This window comes from Onychostoma macrolepis, chromosome 16 (genome assembly GCF_012432095.1).
Source record: "Onychostoma macrolepis isolate SWU-2019 chromosome 16, ASM1243209v1, whole genome shotgun sequence".
Lineage (NCBI taxonomy): Eukaryota > Metazoa > Chordata > Actinopteri > Cypriniformes > Cyprinidae > Onychostoma > Onychostoma macrolepis.
The window spans coordinates 5,849,771-5,869,268 of NC_081170.1; the positions used below are offsets into that span (position 1 = coordinate 5,849,771).

A 19,498-nucleotide genomic window follows, 5' to 3' on the forward strand; every position below is an offset into this window, starting at 1 on the left:
ATGTGCTGGGTTTGTTAAGGCTTTACTGCACACATTCATATAGGTGCTTTTTTGCTCTTCTGCAATCACTTAATCATAAAGACCTTAGTCAGGGTAGACGCCATATTGAACTCTACGTGGCTCACCCAAACAGAATTAGCCAGAATGGTAACCACAATAATAATTTTACAATGTAATTTTGTAAAGTATGCATAATCAAGAAAATGTACATTTAATATCATAATGAAAAAAAGTATTTATTTTGTTAAAAAAAAATTAATTAAAATTAAAATAAATATTATTTATATCTATATATAAAATCAGAGAGGGTGATGGGGAACAGAATGGTTTTGGCTCACCCTCCAGCAGGTCTCTGGCCAGTCCGGGTTCAGCTCCAGTAGAACGGACAAAGTCGGACAGGACCGCGTCCATATCCAAAGTCATGTGATCATGAATTTACAGTGCAGAAGGGGGCATCAGGAGAGAGAAAAAACAGGAGAACAATTCTCCCTCACAGCAAAAGGACTGTTTCGGCCACACCTAAAGAGCAAGAGAAGAAAACAGACGGTGAGGCCATGTTTAAGCTTTGGCTCTGTGCATCATATTGGTGCACATTACCAGAGATCTGTTGACTCCAGCAGTCACATGTCTTTCCTGTGACCTCTGCTGTGGAGCTCAGCTGAACGCTTCAGTTTGCATTACAGAGAATTTGCAATTCATTAAAAAGATGGCTACTATGATAGTGCTGATTTAGGCACATTTTTAAAGTTCCAAATGATGTTATTTCAACAACTGTAAAATAAAAAGTAATTCAATGACATATTGAGGGGAAAAACACCCACCCACACATAAAACAGGGCACAACAAAAAGGATTTTTATTTTTCCGCTGACCTCACCAGCGATAATACAATTTTATTTTTGCAACATACACAAAAGTTTGGGGTGAGCAAGATTTTTTTTTTTTTTTAAATAAATGAACATTTATTAAGCAAGGAAACATTAAATTGATCAAAAGTGACATTAAAGACATAATGTAACAAGTTTTCAATGCCGTTTTAACTAACCTAACCAATCAACATAGCTTTACAAATTGTTTTAGTTCTTAACTCTTTAAGTCCTCGTGAGAATTTCCTACTTGTGCATTTGGAAGTCATAATTACAAACCTGTGCATTCAAATGATTTTAGTTCAGACTAGTCATTTAGTCTAAATAAAATGGTTGTGTTAGCAGTTTTGTTTATGTCTCTCTTTTGTATTTTATGTAAGACAGGAAGCTTTTTTTGTTCAAATGCAACACAAAGAAGAGCAAATTGTGTGTGTAATTGATGCTTTCTCTGTGTCAGCACAAGAATGATGCATAGATAATGATGGAAAATTTAGTTAAATTGTCACGCAAGTCTGCCGCCTCATAAACTGATGAGTACTATTTTCTAGTAAGCTTTATAGCCATTCCTCAACAGCACACAAAACACACACAGACTAAATTGTACAGTCAATATTCACAGAAAGTACCATTTATATGCACGCATCTCATAGAATACATTCATTCCAACATGACTTAAAGGCTGCACATCATCAACTGCACATAAAAGCTCCGAACCTTTATGCCTCAAACTGCACTGCCCAAAGCATCCTGACACAAAGTGGCAGTCAGCTGAGAAACCAGCACAGGAAAGCATTGGAGGAGCTGAAAAATGCCACTGAACTATCAGTTATAGCAGTTATTAAAATGATTGAAAAATCAATAATGTACATAATTCAATATGCATTATGCATCTCTCAAAAACTTGCAATAAGTCAATGATTTTAATACTTCAGAAAGTTACGTTTATGGTGATGCAAAGAGCAAAGAATAAATTGGGTACACAATCCTGCAGCACCACAGAACACCACTTAAATATTTTTCCATTATATTTGTCCCAACTTAATGTACATATTGACTTCAAGTCTATGCCTCACAGAGAAATACCATAATACAGATCACACTTTCACTTGTGCGGTTTATTTTTTGTCAAATGCCACTTTCCAAAGTCAGACAAAATAAGGAACAAAATATAATGACCATTTCTAATATTATATGAATACCAATTAACCAACAAATAGGCCTAAGCTTTTTTCATTACATTAATTCAGAAACACACGAAACAGACAATGAGCAGAGATCTTAGATATAACAAGGTAATTAAATAATTTTCAGTTTTTAAATGTTTAAATATATATTTTTTTGATTTTGTATTGCACATCAAATACCGCACCATTTAACAAGCTGTCACATTTTTTTCTTGAATATCGTGCAGCCCTACCATAGTGCCTTATTCAAGCCGAGCTGCTCAGCTGTAAAGCATTTCAAATGGCTGCTGAAACAAGATTAGACAACAAAGCTTTATGGATGACAGATCAAGTTAAAGTGGCAATTACATCTTCCTCAACAGGAAAATGCAAATCAACTCAAACAAAGGTGTCAGTGTAAATCCTCTGACGTGTTAAATAGTGATGCACTGCTGCTGATTACACTTTACAAGTTTGCTAACTAACAAACAGAGACATTACATATAGATGACATTTTGCAGTCAAAAGTTCCCAAGTTTAAATCTCCCCTCCCTGCTGCAATGGTACATCCTGTCAGCGCTGCCGTCGCCTCCCTGTAAGCTCTGACTCAAACTTTTCAACATAATGCCCATGACTCATGATTCCTTACTGGGCCCTCCCCACCTCTACGCCCAACAAAAAGGCAGGCGGCTCACAGTGCCACTGATGGACATAAAGGGCCTTTTCAGCGAGGGAGCTGCTTTCTCTCTCGCTTTGACTTTGTTTGGCAACTATAGAAGAGCGACTAGAGAAGACCAACAACGAAAACAAGAGAATCCGTTGAATCTAGAACATGATTAAATATCTCTATCTAATGATTTCTAGGCATGTAAAGAGCTCCTGCCCAGAGCTGCTAATCAGACTAATCCACTGGGTGGGGATAAGATTAGTGACTCAAAACAGTTCCTGTCAAAGTTCAAAGAAAATATGAAGAGCTAAATAAAACCTTGAATGACTCCGTAGCATATAGCTAGCTTCACGCTCACCTGACATCTTTCATAACATTAGTTAGAGTGAGTCAGCCTCTTCTATAACACAAACAAACACAACAGGGCAGCAGTTCCAGAGGTCTGGGACCCCAGGACAAGGTCATAAGCCCATCTCTCAGCAGGACAATCCAACAAGCAAAACTGTCAAAGACAGAAGTTATGCAGTTGTACAAAAGACCTAACAAAAAAAAAAAAAGAAGAAAAAAAAAAAAAAAAAAAAAGATGTGGTTGATCCAAAAAAGAAAATTTGCTGAAAATGTACTCGCACTCAGGCCATCAAAGACGTAGATGAGTTGGTTTCTTCATCTGAACAGATTTGGAGAAATTTAGCATTAAAGCACTTGCTCACCATCGGATCCTCTGCAATAAATGGGTGCCGTCGGAATGAGAGCAAACAGCTGATAAAAACATCACAGTAATCCACACTACTCCATCAATTAAACATCATGTGAAACCAAAAGCTGCATGCAATAAACAAATCCATCATTAAGAAATGTGAGTCCTCTATACATAATATTGCTTTCTCCGGGGGAAAAGTCATTTCGTCAGAATTAGGAGAGAAATATGTACATATCAAGCACCGTTTACAAGCAAAAACAGGCCAAAACTGTTCTAAACATATGTCGTTGGATTTCGATGTGAGAGGATAGACAAACTTTTTCACTTAAGGAAGCCTCATAATGGATTATGGATATTTTGGCCAGAAGTGACGGTTTACATTTAAAATGCCTTGATGGATTTGTTCATTACAAACATGCAGCTTTTCACTTGAAGGGGTCATATGATGCGATTTCAAGTTTTTCTTTCTCTTTAGAGTGTTATAAGCAGTTTGTGCATATATAAGATCTGTAAAGTTGCAAAGACTAAAGTCTCAAACCCAAAGAGACCTACTTTATAAAAGTTAAGACTCGTCCATGCCTTCCTAAAACACCTCATTTAAACAAGCCCCCACATATCTACTCACTGTGTGGGACGATTTGCATAACACCGCCTAAATGTTTACGCAAACAAATGCGGTGTAACTTTTATTCTCACTGTATTGTTGCCTCCGTCGCCATGTCGTGAAGACACTGTGTGTTTCCAAATATGGTAAAGGAAATAACATTTCCATCACACGCTTGAGGTATTCGGCCAATCACAACGCACTGGATAGCTGGCCAATCATAGCACACCTCGCTTTTCAGCACGATGAGCTTTGTAAAAATTAACACGTTTCAGAAAGGAAGGTCAGAAAAGAGCAACAATAATGTACGGCACGTGGAAAATAATGTGTTTTTACCTTAAACCGCGTAAACATTGCATTAGACCAAATACACAAAATAATGTTATTTTTTAGCATCGTCACATGACCCCTTTAAAAAGATGTTAATTGATGAACTGGAGTGGCGTGGATTACTTGGGGATTATTGTGATGTTTTTAATCAGCTGTTTGGACTCTCATTCTGACGGCACCCATTCACTGCAGATGATCCATTGGTGAGCAAGTGATACAATGCTAAATTTCTCCAAGTCCGTTCCTAATGAGGAAACAAACTCATCAACATCTTGGATGGCCTGAGCGCAAGCAAATGTTTTAGCAAATTTTCATTTTTGTGTGAACTATTGCTTTAACATCTCAGGTTACTGTGGAAGAAACAACTAACAAAAGGCTACTATCATGTTTACGGAGTCAGTTTATAGGCAATTTGGATGATCTCTCAACGTCACATTTGTAGCATCATTATGGCATTCAGGTTTTGCCAGAGACACCTAGGTGATGGATTGTAAACAGACAGCACCCAACAGATTTTTCTGCATTGGCTAGCCGGGCTTTTGTCTGTTACATAACGTGCATTGCTGCCAACACGTGGGTGCTTTAAGATAGCAGGATCATTGAAACAGACTCACAAGCAGAGGTCAACATGTTTGTGTTTGCTCTGTGCACTGACTCTAGCCCTCTAACCTATATGACTGATGACTGCAATTGTGTGCAGGTTAAACTAATAACAAAGATGTCCATCAGTTTATGGAAATAACACAAACGCTTGTAACCTTTGCACCCCTATAAAAGGGCATCAAGGCTCAACAATAAAGATGACCCTGGGTCAGTGAGAGAAAGTTCTGGGCCATTTGACAAAACTGTCACTCAGGTTAGTGCTGTGTTGTCAACTATGTTTAAAGGTGCCATAGAATGCATTGATACAGTATTTTAAATTGTTCTCTGATATCTAAATAGAAGGTATGTGGCTTAGCAAAAAAATCTCCAGAAACGGTTTTACATGTGCATTTACAACCCTAGGATTTCTCCCTAGAATGAAATGGTTTGTTATTGGCTTATTTGGAAGGGTCATGAATAATAATGAGCTCTGCTCTGATTGGCAGTTTCACAGTGCGGCTCATTTCAGTAGCTCACAGCAGGAAGGAAACACAGGGAGGAAAATATATTTCAATACTTTCTCTCCCAGTTATATCGTCGGGTAATTATACTGTATATAAAATGCGGGCATTAGGGAGCCGCTATTAATACGCGGGCATTGAAACTTATTTTGAACGATCGGTCGATCGCGTTATAGTTTCACTTTCGCTTTCGAGATTCGCGATCGCACGTACTGTTTATACTATGGAGCGGCAGTACTTACCACACATTTTACAAGATCAGACGCTTGTCAGTGGTGCTCAAGATCTGTAAATCATTCACCATCATCCTCAGTCATCTCTCCTTACTCTGTTTATGTGGTAAGTGAAATCTTATGTACTGTAATGCAACAGACCACTGCCAACAAGCTAACCATGTCCCTTTAGTGGCTCGTGTTATTTTATTAGAACGCGTTACTTGCTTTCTGTGCCTTTCTGAATACAGACACCAACCCATCCCTGCACTTCGCATCCCCTGCACAGCCTGGACATAACATTTATTTCCATGATCTGCCATTTTCGCTGTTGTCCTCACTTGTTAGTACCTGCAGAACTTCTGATGATTCGGCTGTGTAGGTTTGGCTAGCGGCTGGCCTAGAACATGGGCGGGTAGACGTTATGCAACTGTTGGGGGCGTAGTGATCTCAACCGTTACGTCACAGTCTGTGTTATGTTCTGATTCGCCTATTTTTCAGTGGTCTTTTTTATTCACGAGATTTACATAAGGAGGAGGAAACTATGGTGTTTGAGGCTCACTGTATGTCATTTCCATGTACAGAACTGTTATTTAACTATGCCAAGGTAAATACAGTTTTCCATTCTATGGCACCTTTAATGATCATGTGCATGCGTTTATGCATTTGGATATATATAAGCAATAACGTCATTGTTTTATAGCTGTCATGGAGCGGATAATAGCCTGAAATACTGACCAGGACAGCGGAATAAAATCCCCACAGTTGAGCCTTGATGCATGCAACAAGACTTGACATGCCTCTCCTGATTTGCTTGTCAGATCTCCTCAATATATCTTATGACACGCATGGTAATATAAATATGACACCGGAGCAGTGGTCACATCTTAAACTGAGCTCGAGTTGACAAAGTTCTTACTCTATGGCAACAATCTGCTTCTCCATGGTAGCTGACTTCTTTTATACCCAAAAGTAGGCTAACAAAAATACATGAGTGAGTCAGAAATTAGAATAATATCTGCAGGTGCAATGACAGATATAAAGCAAATAAACTGAATGAACACTTATTTTTCACCATATTTACTCAATTCACAAAAATCAGTAAATTTAAGAAAGGAGGAAACTAATACTACTGTTAAAAAGTTACAGTGAATTTGAAGATTTTACATAAAACTGAATTTTGGGAGTTTGTTTTACCAGAAAATACAGTCTTGCTACTTTAAAATTCAATGCATTACTTGATCTTTCTTTGTAATTATTTGTGAAAACAGCAATTTCTGAGTTAAAATTGTTTCATAGTAAATCCTACACCAAATTTTCCTCTGTGTATTACAAAATGTAACTAATTTAAACATTGCTAATGCTAACATTAATCAATTGTGGAGTTAATGACACCAGAGTCAGCAACTAAAGAGGATTTGTTTGAATATGTTATAGATGCTGTTTCTCTTCAGGCGGTGTCTGCTCACGCAGAGCTAATGACCTAACTCACTAGTGACAAACACTAGTGTAAATGAGCAAGATAAAACACTAACCAGCCATCTGCTGCTCATAATCCAAATTAGTAATGTCAAGCAAAACAAAACCTAAACTAAGAAGTCCAGACAATCATGATCTGAATATAAATGCAATATTGGGAGAAGAAACTCAGAGCTGAAATGATTTCTTGGGTTTGGAGCAGACCTCCTCGACAGATGTATGATCAGAAGTCACTGATGAAGGGTAATGGGATGAATGATCCCCGTGGTTTTAGAGCTGCATTAATGAGCCCAACTGGTATCAAGCAACCACCACTGCTGAGATCGAAAGCAGGAGAGGCTGCTTGTCAATCACAACTTGACTCATGCTTGTCACTCTCACACCATGTACTGACCAGGTGCGACACGACCATTTGAGTGTCAAGTAATTTTTCTGTTCTCACTGAATGCTGAGAGAAGCAACAAAATCACAGCCAACGGCAACATATTTGAAGTTTAAGATTCTGCCCTATTAGCAAAAGTGGAAGAAAAAATAAATAAATACATACATTTAAAAAAATTAGGCAGCCATGGCCCAAATAAAATGAAATATGATTTCTTGCTAATAATATGCACATTCTTGTGCATACAAATTACAGTAGTAGATTAAGTATTATTTCATGAGAAAAATGAATTATTGTCGATGCATGAATCAAACGAAGTCCAATGAAGTCTTATAAGATCTGATGAGCCTAGCAAACTTGTTTCTGGCGTAATCCATTTAGGCATGGGATGCGTAGTATTATTATGTAACATCACTACTAGGGCTCTGTGATGCGGCGAAGAGGAGATAGAGCCGGTTTGCTCTCAAAACACAGTTTGCACCCTCTCACTACTGCACCAAGACAGGCCGTGCAAAGATGAGACACTGAGGCCTGAAATTAAAGGCCATCTCAGGGGGTTGGGTGGGGATGTGTACACTCTCGGGAAATTCAAGGACTGCACCACAGATATAATGCTCTTCAGCATCCGGTCCAGCCCTCATTAAAAGTCATAAGTGCAAAGCAAACCAATTGTTTAGCCAGAGCACGGAGTCACTGTTAATTTGTCCATTTGCAGCAAATGTACTAAACAGTGCAAATGCAGTCCCCTGTGACTCCTAATCAATATGTTCAAAATAAATCATTTCTGAAGAGAATACATAGGCCTTGTGCTGCTATGCTCGGTCACCTCCCTTCTCTGGTCTTAACAGTAATTTGGAGGTCAAGCTTTACCTTGTCCATCCTCACTTTAAGTTCATATTATTCCCAGACAGACTGAAATAAAATAAAATGGTAAATATAATTAAAAAATAATAATAATAAATTAAAATAAATAAATGAATAAATAAAAGGCTTATTGGCCAGGAAAAAGGAAATCATCTGATCAATTACCTGTCATTGGCAGGTGTGGCAAAACGTTGATGACTAAACTATTTTAATGTAAATTCTAATATTGGGAAATTGGTCAAAAGCCTGATAAGAGAGACGTCTTGCAAATGTAAACGTAACAAACATCTTTGGAGTGCTCTGTGGGACTAGAGATTGCAACGCACGTTCAAGCTCTTATCAGCAAAGTGCTAAGTTTAGAAAAGCCTGTTCTTGACTACTAAAAATAGCCATATATAATCATAGTCCAAAAAAAGCAACACAAAGTACAAAGTAAAGTCTGCAAAACAGACAGCAGTGAGAGAGGAAACAGGAGGGCAAGAAAGCTGGCAAACCCCCACGCTATGAATAACATGGAACACAATGCACTTTATTGATATGACTGAGAAGTTTTTTTTTTTTACAGTGAGACAAGCTCGCAGTCAATTATGTAATACTCTATTTCAGCTACAGTCTACTCTACCAAGAAATACAGTAAATAATGAAGATAAGAGAATGATGTCAGAGTCAACTTGTTTTTATCTCTGAAGAGTCACTGAGTTCAGGACAGGCAGTGTAGTGTACGTTAGTAACATATGCTGAGCTAGAACATCTATAGAGTGCAGTGCCTTTTAAAAAGCTTAAAGAGTTTATATGGAAAATAGTCAGTTTGCTAAAGTCTACTTATATCTTACAATACAAATACTAAAAGATAAGCCTATCAGCAAGCCCACACAACATCTGCCTCAACAGATTCTTTCAGCTACCAATAAGAGTGCAGTACTCCATTTATTGCATTAAAACCCATTCTTTCACAGATGTGAACCAAAAATCAGTGAAGAAAATGCAGGGGGAAAAAAATCCAACTGAGCCAGCCATCTTGGTAGCACAATGGCATTTCTGCATCATGGCTATGACTACTGCTGTGCTGCAAAAAATAAAAGATAAAAATACAAGATAACGACAGTTATGTTTTCGTTGACCCTGGCAAGCAATCATCCAAAGTTTTCACAGTGCAGGGGAATTTGCCAACCCAAACTAAACAATGTTTGGACGACAAGTCATACTGTACTGTGTACATGGTTTGGGTTTCCCCTCTTCCATCCACATCTGACTGTGTCACATTTATGTATTTGAATCCAACAAACATGCCTTAGAAAACCAGCCGTCTGAGCAGGAATAGTCTGAAGCGCACAATCACGTCGGGCAGCTTCTGTCATTTGAAAAATGTGCAGGGCTCACTGTGCCATGGGAAACTAGCTGCAGCTCCTACAAAGGATGCTTTTGTTGTTTGAATGATTAATTTGAGTTGTTGCATTTACACTGATGCTGTTATGCAATCCACATTAATGTGGCAGGGTGTGGTTTGTGTTTTGATTTACACATCATTCTTGAAAGGCACATGTATTTAATGAGATTTTATCTATCGTTGCTGTTTCCTTTCATCAAGCAAAAGTAGTCTACCATGACCGTAAGTAAACTCAAAGAAACTTATCTGTACAAAATGTCTAAGCAAGTCAAGCTTAACTGCTCTGTTGTTGAAACAAGACACTTCAAACAAACCAATTCGAGGAGTGACTTCAGGGTAAATAGAAAATTAATACTTCTTCCATAGCAAACAAATGTATTACCAAGGAAGACATTTGGAGCACACAACAAACTATAGGTAGCTCAACATGAATTATCCACAGCCTAAGGCAGCTACTGCTCATGTGAATCCCCACGTGCTGCAAACTCGACAGCCAGGCATCTTTACGTCAATCCTTGTGATGTCATCCCAGGCGAAAGACTCCTCTTCAGCTTCTCTGGGATAGGATTACGGCTGCTCTGGATCGAGACTGATGTTCAGGGCATGAGGAATGAGCCATGTGATCAGCACACTTTCACACCAGGCACAGGGCCCAGTGACAGTCACAGTGTTGGTGGCTTGGGTAAACTGACGGTTACATGGCTGATATTGTTTATTTGACTCACTGGCCACTGTTTAGGACTAGCGGTTCTGCTTTTGTTGCACAGTATAATCTGTGGTGCTCTGAAGAATAGCGGTTTGTTGAGGAACGCTGTGAAGTTGACGCATAGGTCTGGGGCAGCGAGGTATGCTGCTAGTGGGACTCTCCAGAGTAATGAATCAAACCGTGGGCACTGGCTGTCGTCACATGGCCTTTTGGAGAAACCAAGAGAACAGTTAGTTCCTAGGAAGCTCTGTGTTATAGAAGAAACAACCTGCATTTTAAAGCTACAGCTTAAAGGGATAGTTCACCCAAAAATGAAAATTCTGTCATCATTTACTCACCCTCAAGTAGTTCCAAACCTGTATGAATGTCTTTGTTCTGCTGAACACAAAGGAAGATATTCTGAAGAATGTGGGAAACAGAGCAGTTCTGGGGCACCCTTGACTTCCATAGTATTTTTTTTTCCTACTATGGAAGTCAATGGTGCCCCAAAATAGCCTGGTTACAAACTTTCTTCAAAATATCTTCCTTTGTGTTCGGCAGAACAAAGAAATTCATACAGGTTTGGAACTACTTGAGGGTGAGTAAATGATGACAGAATTTCATTTTTGGGTGAACTATCCCTTTAACATAGCAATTAGACAAGTTAGAGACAATGCTCTTTGACTAGACATAATGTGAGCAGTCAGTCACTTTTATCCAGGGTCAACTCACCTGGAACAAACTGCTCGATCTAATGCTTCCCTCAAGGGCACAATGCTGATGGTGCATGTTGGCTCATATGAAATGAAAACATCTATATCCTCTATATATAAAGAAGCAAGAAGTCTAAAGCTGAGGGTCTCGTATCAATTTAATATGGTGCCCGTGTTTATCAGGGCAGATGATTGTTGTGGGAGCATTTTGGCTCAGAGCTAACACTGTAAGTGATATGAAGTCTCTGCCCCACCTGCTCTCATTCACCAGCTGTTCACAGGCCCACTGGTGAGGGGACACCTCTTAAATTTTCATAATTAACAAGTAGCACCTGCAGGTTCTTACCTGACACCCAGGTCACAATGAGCTCTCAAAAATAAATAAACAAAACAAGGAATTACACATAAACAGACTGATGTGAAGCTCTGAATATAAGCATTGGTTTCCGGGTGTCTGGAACGCATCAAATATTCTCACATGCCACGATTGGTCGGTTATGCACAATGCCTGCACACTATTTGTCAAACTCCTTTTCATTCATTACCGTCAGCATGTAGCTTGGAAAAGGAAAACAAAGCATTTTGGACAACTTAAAAATCACAGCAATGACACGTCCAGGAAAAAGAGGACGTATGGTTGCCTTACAGGTATCACTATTACTATTAAATAGTGATAATCATGCAATCATGCACACTGCTGCAAACTGGACCAACTTAAAAAATAAAAACATAAAAAAAATAAAGATTATTGAACAGTTCTTGACTCTACTGATGAACTATGCTGACCACTTAAACATGCATCACTTTTAAGCATGTTTTCATCATTAACACGCTCTAAACTGTTTTACCAATTAAGTTAAGTTGCCAAAAAACATTAATAACGTCATGTAGACTAAGAAATAAGGGAGCAGAAACCTCCAAAGTACAGTCCACTCTTGTTCTTCAGTTTCAGGTGTGCTGGAAATAGAGCATGACTCAGAGGAAAAAAGCTCTAAGATCATGTAACTTTCAACCTGTTTACTGCAAACCATAAAGCAACACACTTTCTGGGTATTACACAAGGTCTTTGTGGTTCTGCGTAAACTGTACAATGAAAAGAACAGTAGAGCATCTCTAAAACAGCCCATTTATTCTGTATCAGTTTATGATGTAAACCCAAGTACAACACACAATCTTGACATTTGTCTGAACACGCTGAATTAAAATAAAATCCTATGAACTTCACCATGACTAACAGACAACTACAGGTTAGCAGAGCTACAGAACAGTAAGTATTAAAACATCCTACTTTAAACATAAACCAAGATGTCTAAGATAATGTAAAATAACCACTTAGTGAACCATCCTGGGGTGTGACATGCTAAACTGCATATAAAACTACGTCAAACAGCATTTCTCGAATTGCATTATAATTGTTCATGCAGCTTTCATGACTTCATATTAATATAGAAACTGCATGGAATATTTCTACTTTTGAAAAACAATTTGTCTTAGAACATGTTGAAAAAAAGTGAGTGTCCATGTTTATTTGTCAACTATGCAAGAATAAAAACAAATACGAAATAATAATGATGTACTGTATTTAAACTACGAAGGCTTAGCTACTATTATTTTCAAGGTCCACACAAGAGAAAAACAAGCCCAAACAGTCTAAAACCCCAAGACTTTGTTTGCATGTCCTACTTTCATGTTTAGGGGTGGCTGCCTTCACTAAACAACAAGCTGACAAAAGAGCTTGTAAATACAGAGCTGAATAATTCAGGACTGAGTGTAACCGTACCCACACATCGTAGGGATTCAAACCATGGCAGCAAGTGCCCACAGCTTTCATTTTAAGCGGGGTTCGGTAATGAGCGCCCCGCACTCTGAGAACTCTGTCAAATTCCACCAGAAGAAGAAAAGAAGGACAGTTGTGAAAAAAAAGAAGATTATTAACATAAATTCCTTACAATTTAACATACAGATTTGGGTCACTGATAAACACTGCAGTTCAACGGAGATAGACGCAGTCACAAAACAAAACAAAACATTTCACCTGTCCTTGGGTGGCTGCTGTAATATACAGTTAAAGATGCAATCAGTATACGACTTTGTTTGCCTTATTAATTATTTTAATTGATTTTGGCAATGAATGACCCGCTGTTTATTCTCAATTGGTGTTAGCCTGCTAATTGAGAGATTTTATCAATTGCATGACACATGATGTCGCTATGGCAGTGCCCATAAGCAGGCAACTAGTTCCACATTGAATAAAATATGATTTTTTAGATGACTGAAGTGGTTGCTATTTACTTCTATATGAGTAAAACTCTTTATCAAAAATTACTGAGTGCACCTTTAACCTAACACTGTGCTTTTCAGCCAAATTTTTTTTAAATATTACTAGAAAGAATATATTATATATGTAGGCATGCATGTATATTTATATGTATGCATGTAGCAAAATTATAAATCTTTAACATTAATATTTATTCCTAAACATTACTGATATCGTAATCTTCTAATGATTAAATATATTTGTTATTTGCAAGATTATGATCTTTAGTTGAATTGGCATATGAAGATAACTGAGGATATAGATCAGGTCATCATATAAAACAATGAATAAATATACACAAGGAAACAGTGTGAGACACACTGCACACAACATGATAAGCTACAGTCCATACAGCAAATGGCAAACAAATGTGGTGCACAGGTCAGCATACGCAGTAACACACACATACCTGTATATGACAACCAAATATCTGTGAAACACGAAGGGTCAGTGGGCTGAAAGGAGTGGCCACAACCATAGGATGCCAGATGGTAGCTTCAAAAGTGTTCAATAATCTAGAACACATTTTCACTTCTTACTAATCTAAACCTTTAAAGCCACACAATTTGTTCTTCTTCCACTGTCATTGCTTGACCAGTTAGCTGCTCGGCTAGCGGACAGTGAGTCTCTCTCAAAGTTGCTGGGGCACAAATATTGCGTTAGCCCACAAACTGAGGATCAAGTCTTGTTATATACAATTGAGAGCATTTAATAAGACTTGTAATGAACTTTTATAGTCTGTGACGGTTAGTTAATATAGTTTCAGCAGTTAAAGAAGGGTCAACCATTCGCTCACCGTCCCCCTCAGAGAGTGTCCAGCCTAAAACATGACCTAACGGCCAACTTTCCCTTATTAACGCTTTACTTTCACACAGTTTTTCCACAGAAAACATCTAACCTGGCGTCAAACTGTGGATACCGAGGAAATAACGGACACTTTGCTTTTATCACCGACACTCAACCGCTGATGAAAATCGACCCGGTTCCGTTACAAAACGCTCGTGAGGGGTTTTCAGGCTCACGCAGCTAAAGCTAATGCAGTTGCGCGCTTACCTCGAGCGGCCTCGCGGAATTTCTCTCTCATTTCCTCCCACTCTGGGCCTTTCCTTCGCAGAAAATCACTTCCTCCGGGGGTAATGCGCTATTCAGCTTTGTGTAAATGTCAAAAATACGTCTTGCTTCTTGTCTTAAAAAGACTTGACGACTAAGTACATTCTTACTCCCACAACAACAACAATGTCAACCAAGGCGCTACAAATCCGCCCATCTAAGGAAACTCAACTGGCCGTTTGGGCCAATCAGAGAATGAGTTGAGTTTGACAGGCACATGCGTGAGCCAATGCCGGTAGGAGTTTCCTTTTAAGCTCCGCCTGTGGGCAGAAAAGGGCAAATGTGAAGAGAGAGTGGGAGCTCAGTATTCCACGCTGGTTGGTTAACCATATTGTACATGATGGGCATCGGTTCGAGGAGCCTATGAAAGAAAATCGGACCTGAGTGACACTGACAAAGCAGTAAGGAACAATTTTATTTAAGGGGGAACGGCTTAGTCATGATGCAAATTGCTGATGCTGGAAAAATGGCATCAGCATCTTGTCTGATCATTTCCACATACAAAGTTATTTTTTTCCTTTGTGATAAGTTAACGCCTATCATTTCAGTGGAAAACTGGCCTAAAAACATTTCCTAATAGAGATATGACATTCTTCTGTGGTTTCTACATTCCAGTTCGGATGAAAAAATAAGAGAAAAGCACATCAAATATTTGTATAATTTGTTTAAACTCAGTTTAAAGTAAGCAATTAAATATGCAAATATATAAACAAGTCATCTTATGTCCTAATAGAACACCATCAGTAAATACAAAAATATCAGTTAGATTAACTTGTCAAATTATTAAACTATTTGTGGTCAGTATTAGTCAATGGATTAAAGTCATCGCAAAAATTTGCCCATGACAGGATGGTTAAAAAATTAATCTCAAAGAAACTCATGAATACTACACATGACATTTGACTTCTGGGTGACGCTATTTTTATTTATACTATTTTGGTACTGCATTCATTTGGGGAAACTTGTAAATTCTTGGTAAAACTGTAATTGTGAAAGAACAGAATGGGCTCAAATGCAAAGCATGAAACCAACAAAGATCTCAAACCAAATTAATTTATTGGAAATATACAAATCCCTACTCAGGTTTCAATGGGTTTCAATGAGTGAATTACATGTCTACATACATTTTAAAGTGTACTGCCACTTTGTACAAAAAAAAAAGTAAATAAAACCATGGTGGAGATACCGACAACTTCAACACATGTATGCTTCAGCAGCGTCTGTCATTCTTTAACAAAAGACCAACAGACAGTTGTGAATAACTAACAATTAAGACAAAAAAACTCCCCCCCTCAAAAACACTAAAATCCTCATTTTAGAGATACACGCACACTCCAATCTGACTCCGAACTGTCTTGAAAAACAATGCCACACTGGCTGGGAAACAGACACTGGAGTCAAAAAGTGGGAAAATCAACGTCGCCGCCTGTCAGGGCTCCTACTGCGTCTTCTTCCACCCCTAGAGGAAAGCACAGCGGTCCATTAGTCATGTTGTATTACGACCTGTATCATTAAATTCAATAGAAGACACATATCCACTACAAATGAAGTTTGTGTGAGCGACTGAAAAGGTCCAAGTAAATAAATGACTCACCTCCTCTTGCTCTTAGGGGGTCCTCTTACAAAGCACCAGTCAACGCTGATTGGTTGCCCCATAAGTTCCTGGCCATTCAGCCCTTCCATCGCTGCCTGGGCTTCTTTGTAGGTCTCGTACTCCACCAGTGCATAGCCCTATGAAAAACAAGTCTCATTATTTGCCAAGATAATGTTTCAAACAACACATGACGCCCACAAAAGGGATGTGTTTTCCCATTGGGTTGCCTGGTTCCAGAACCGTCTTTTACATTCTGTCTTGAAACAGGCTAAACTAAACATTTTATGCATTAACACATGTCAAGCTTGCCCCGAAACAAACCAGCTAGCAAAAACAGGGTCGAATTTGATGATTGACCAAAATGGGTTTCTCAATGGAAGACAGACATATACATACATATACATACACACATATATATATAATTTAAAAAAAAAACTATTTAATGACAGAAATTAGATGTGCACAAAACACAAGGTCTGAGTGTTCAAATTCATTCACACATGATAAAAAAAACCAGCTAAACGGAGCACAACTGAAGGGACAAGGACACAGGGGTTGAGTTTTTCTTAGTTTAACTATTTTTAACATAACACTCCATATTAGCTACATTGACCAAAGAACTTCATCCGACATGTGCACATAATAAAATAGCGCAAACTAAATTTGCTTTCTCTCCCTCCCCACTGCTCGAGTTTATTGAAAGTGCTTGAATAGGCAAAACATTAAAGATGCACAACCCTAGTCAAATGCAAAGCTGCTACAACCATACATTAATCTAAAGGAAACCTCTCTTCATAGAAAATAAGTTGATTATTAGAATGCTTAAAAAAAAAGAAAGCATCAATATCATATGAACCACCTTCAAAACACATGGTCATTTTGAGATAGTGTTATGTTTAAAAGACTGCCATCTGGTGGACAAAATCAAGCACATTCAGGTGTATCCCTGTTGTATCAGATTAAACAATTCATTCCTTTAAATGGGAGAAAGATTAGCAAGCTTATCAAAGCCAATATATACAGAAGGGGAAAAAATATATATTCTTAAGCCAATAAAACCATGGAAAATTTGAAATGTCAACACAAAAGCCTGTCATTTGTAGGATCAGTTATTTCAACACCGCAGAAAATAAATAGAAGCCATTATAATAAAATATTCAAAGTGATTATATGTTGTCCTAAGACAAGAACGCAATTTGGTTTTAGGACAACTTTGATGAAAGGTTTTGATCCACTTCAAATGTTGACTACTGTGTTAGACTTTAACATTGCCTGTCATTTTGACAGACAGGGTCATAAAAATTCCGTCAATCTATTATTACTTGTCATTTTAATTGTCATATATTAATTATAACAACACATTTAATTGCTTTTATTTTTATTCATAATTTTAATCATGAACATACAGGACAAGCATATATGCTTATGCATTTATTTAGCCTACTTATGAAGAGAACGGATGAAATGAGACTCTGCGTCACTTTTTATGTTCAACACCACAACCCACAGTGACAGTGGAGGCCACTAAAAAGAACAAAACACAAGGGCTGCGTATAAAAATATATATATATTTTTTAAAACACGATTTCTTGATTTTTAATAGATTCTCATTTTTAATGAACCAATATCAATTCTTAAATCCCAATCAATCTTTTGGTCTATGCTGCCGTTTTCAGTTGATGAATGAACACTACATAATGCACTTCCCATCTAATAAATCGCTACTGGCTAAGCATTGTGCTTTGTTACTTTTGATAAGAAACAAAGCCTCAGATTTCAAATTCTGTGGGAATTATAGCTTCAAATTACAATAGATCACCCTCAGTGTAATCTGTCAAAGTGACTGACTGTCTTCAGATTTTTTTATTTTTTTGCGAGGACTGGGATTGAGAACCGCTGTCCTAAAACAAGAACAGGTATTGTTCAAAATTAGTTTCGAAGTTTGATGAAAGGTTTTGATTCACTTCAAATGTCGACTACTGTATTTTTGTCGTCATCTACAGACAAGCGGTGCTTCAAAAAAACACAAATAGAGTATGCAAACGTGCAACATAACATACCTTAAGATAACCGGTTCTTCTGTCCAAATTTAAATGCAGATTTTTAATCTCTCCATATTCTGCAAATTTATCGTGGACATCCTCTTCTGTCGCCTCCTCATGCACACCAGTCACAAACAAAATCCATCCTTCAACAGCTGTAATAACACCAAAAATGTTAAAAATCACAGCCACTAGAGTTCTATCATGAGATCACAGAGGTCAAGTGAGAGATGTCAGATGCTATGTAGTTCTGTGAGTTACACTTACATCTCTGTGGCCCAGGCTCATCTCCATCCTGTTCTACTGTGTCATAGTCCTCTCGGACTCTAGACCTCGCTCCCTCCTCTGTCAAATAAAGCAGTAAACAACATTAGCACATGATTTATTTAGACGCCAAAACACAAGATTGGAGATGAGGTGACTTACCTGATCCAAACCCACGACCCTTCCTCTTCTTGGCTTTCTCCTTTAACTTGTGAATGCTCTCTGTAAAGTCAACAAAGGAAAATAATCACTCTTAGGATGCATTCGAAAGTACTGAATGAACGTTTTTAAAGACAACTTTATGAAAACATAAAAATAAACTTAAAAAAAAAAGACCGCAATGAATACTATCATTAAAGACGAAGCACTAAAACACAAATACAATGAGCCTACGTGCTTAACGAGTACACAATATTTATTCATTTATTTATTTTTGGCCACAAAATAAAGCATAATCACAACAACAGCGCGCGACTCGTTTGAATTAGCTAACTATTAGCAGGCGTGCTAATCGGACTAGGCCCGCCGGACATAAACACGAGTATTTCATGCATTCAACACTAACAAACAGGTGAATTCTGGCTATATGAAATAAATAAACTGTCTGTGCACCGTCTGAATATAAATAACAACTGTACCGTCGCCATCCTCGTCCATAGGAAAGTCTTCACCTCCCGCTTCATGAAGATCCAGTACATCCGCCATGGTGCCTGATTGTGAGTGAGCGAGCGAGTGGGCGGCTGCGAGCATGCGCAGAACACTCGATGAGACGCTGCGTCTTGTTCGATTTGTGTGCGTCACAGACTGTTCGAGTACTACGCCATCTATTGTTTCGGAGGTGATAGTAGCGTAATCAATTACACTATACAACCCAATATAGATAACAAACAATAACAAATTAAACATTTGATTAAATAAATATAAAAAACACAAATAAACTATAAACGAAACATTTATTTATTCATTTGTACAGCTAAAAAAAGAAAAAAAAGATGTCTTGGTGTCTTTTTTATTTAC

The 19,498-nt window shown here is 38.0% G+C and overlaps 2 protein-coding genes across 5 annotated transcripts in view; both read right to left on the reverse strand.

The window, feature by feature from the left end:
* Positions 1–14,728, reverse strand: part of otud7b (OTU deubiquitinase 7B) — a 28,968-nt gene extending 14,240 nt beyond the window's left edge. For all 4 annotated transcript variants that reach the window (XM_058747087.1, XM_058747085.1, XM_058747086.1 and 1 more), the window contains exons 1-2: positions 14,525–14,728; positions 339–519 (exon numbers count right to left, since the gene is read on the reverse strand). In XM_058747087.1, coding sequence (XP_058603070.1) covers positions 339–423 — 85 coding nt within the window. In that variant the 5' untranslated portion in view covers positions 424–519; positions 14,525–14,728. The remainder of the gene's footprint in view (positions 1–338; positions 520–14,524) is intronic.
* Positions 14,729–15,620: 892 nt separating this feature from the next.
* rbm8a (RNA binding motif protein 8A) lies at positions 15,621–19,260 on the reverse strand. Its single transcript, XM_058745665.1, has 6 exons — positions 19,120–19,260; positions 18,644–18,703; positions 18,485–18,562; positions 18,236–18,372; positions 16,176–16,312; positions 15,621–16,040 (listed from the first exon to the last, which is right to left on the reverse strand). The coding sequence occupies exons 1-6, from the start codon at positions 19,229–19,231 to the stop codon at positions 15,995–15,997; spliced, it is 570 nt and encodes a 189-aa protein (XP_058601648.1). The 5' UTR covers positions 19,232–19,260; the 3' UTR covers positions 15,621–15,994.
* Positions 19,261–19,498: the final 238 nt, after the last annotated feature.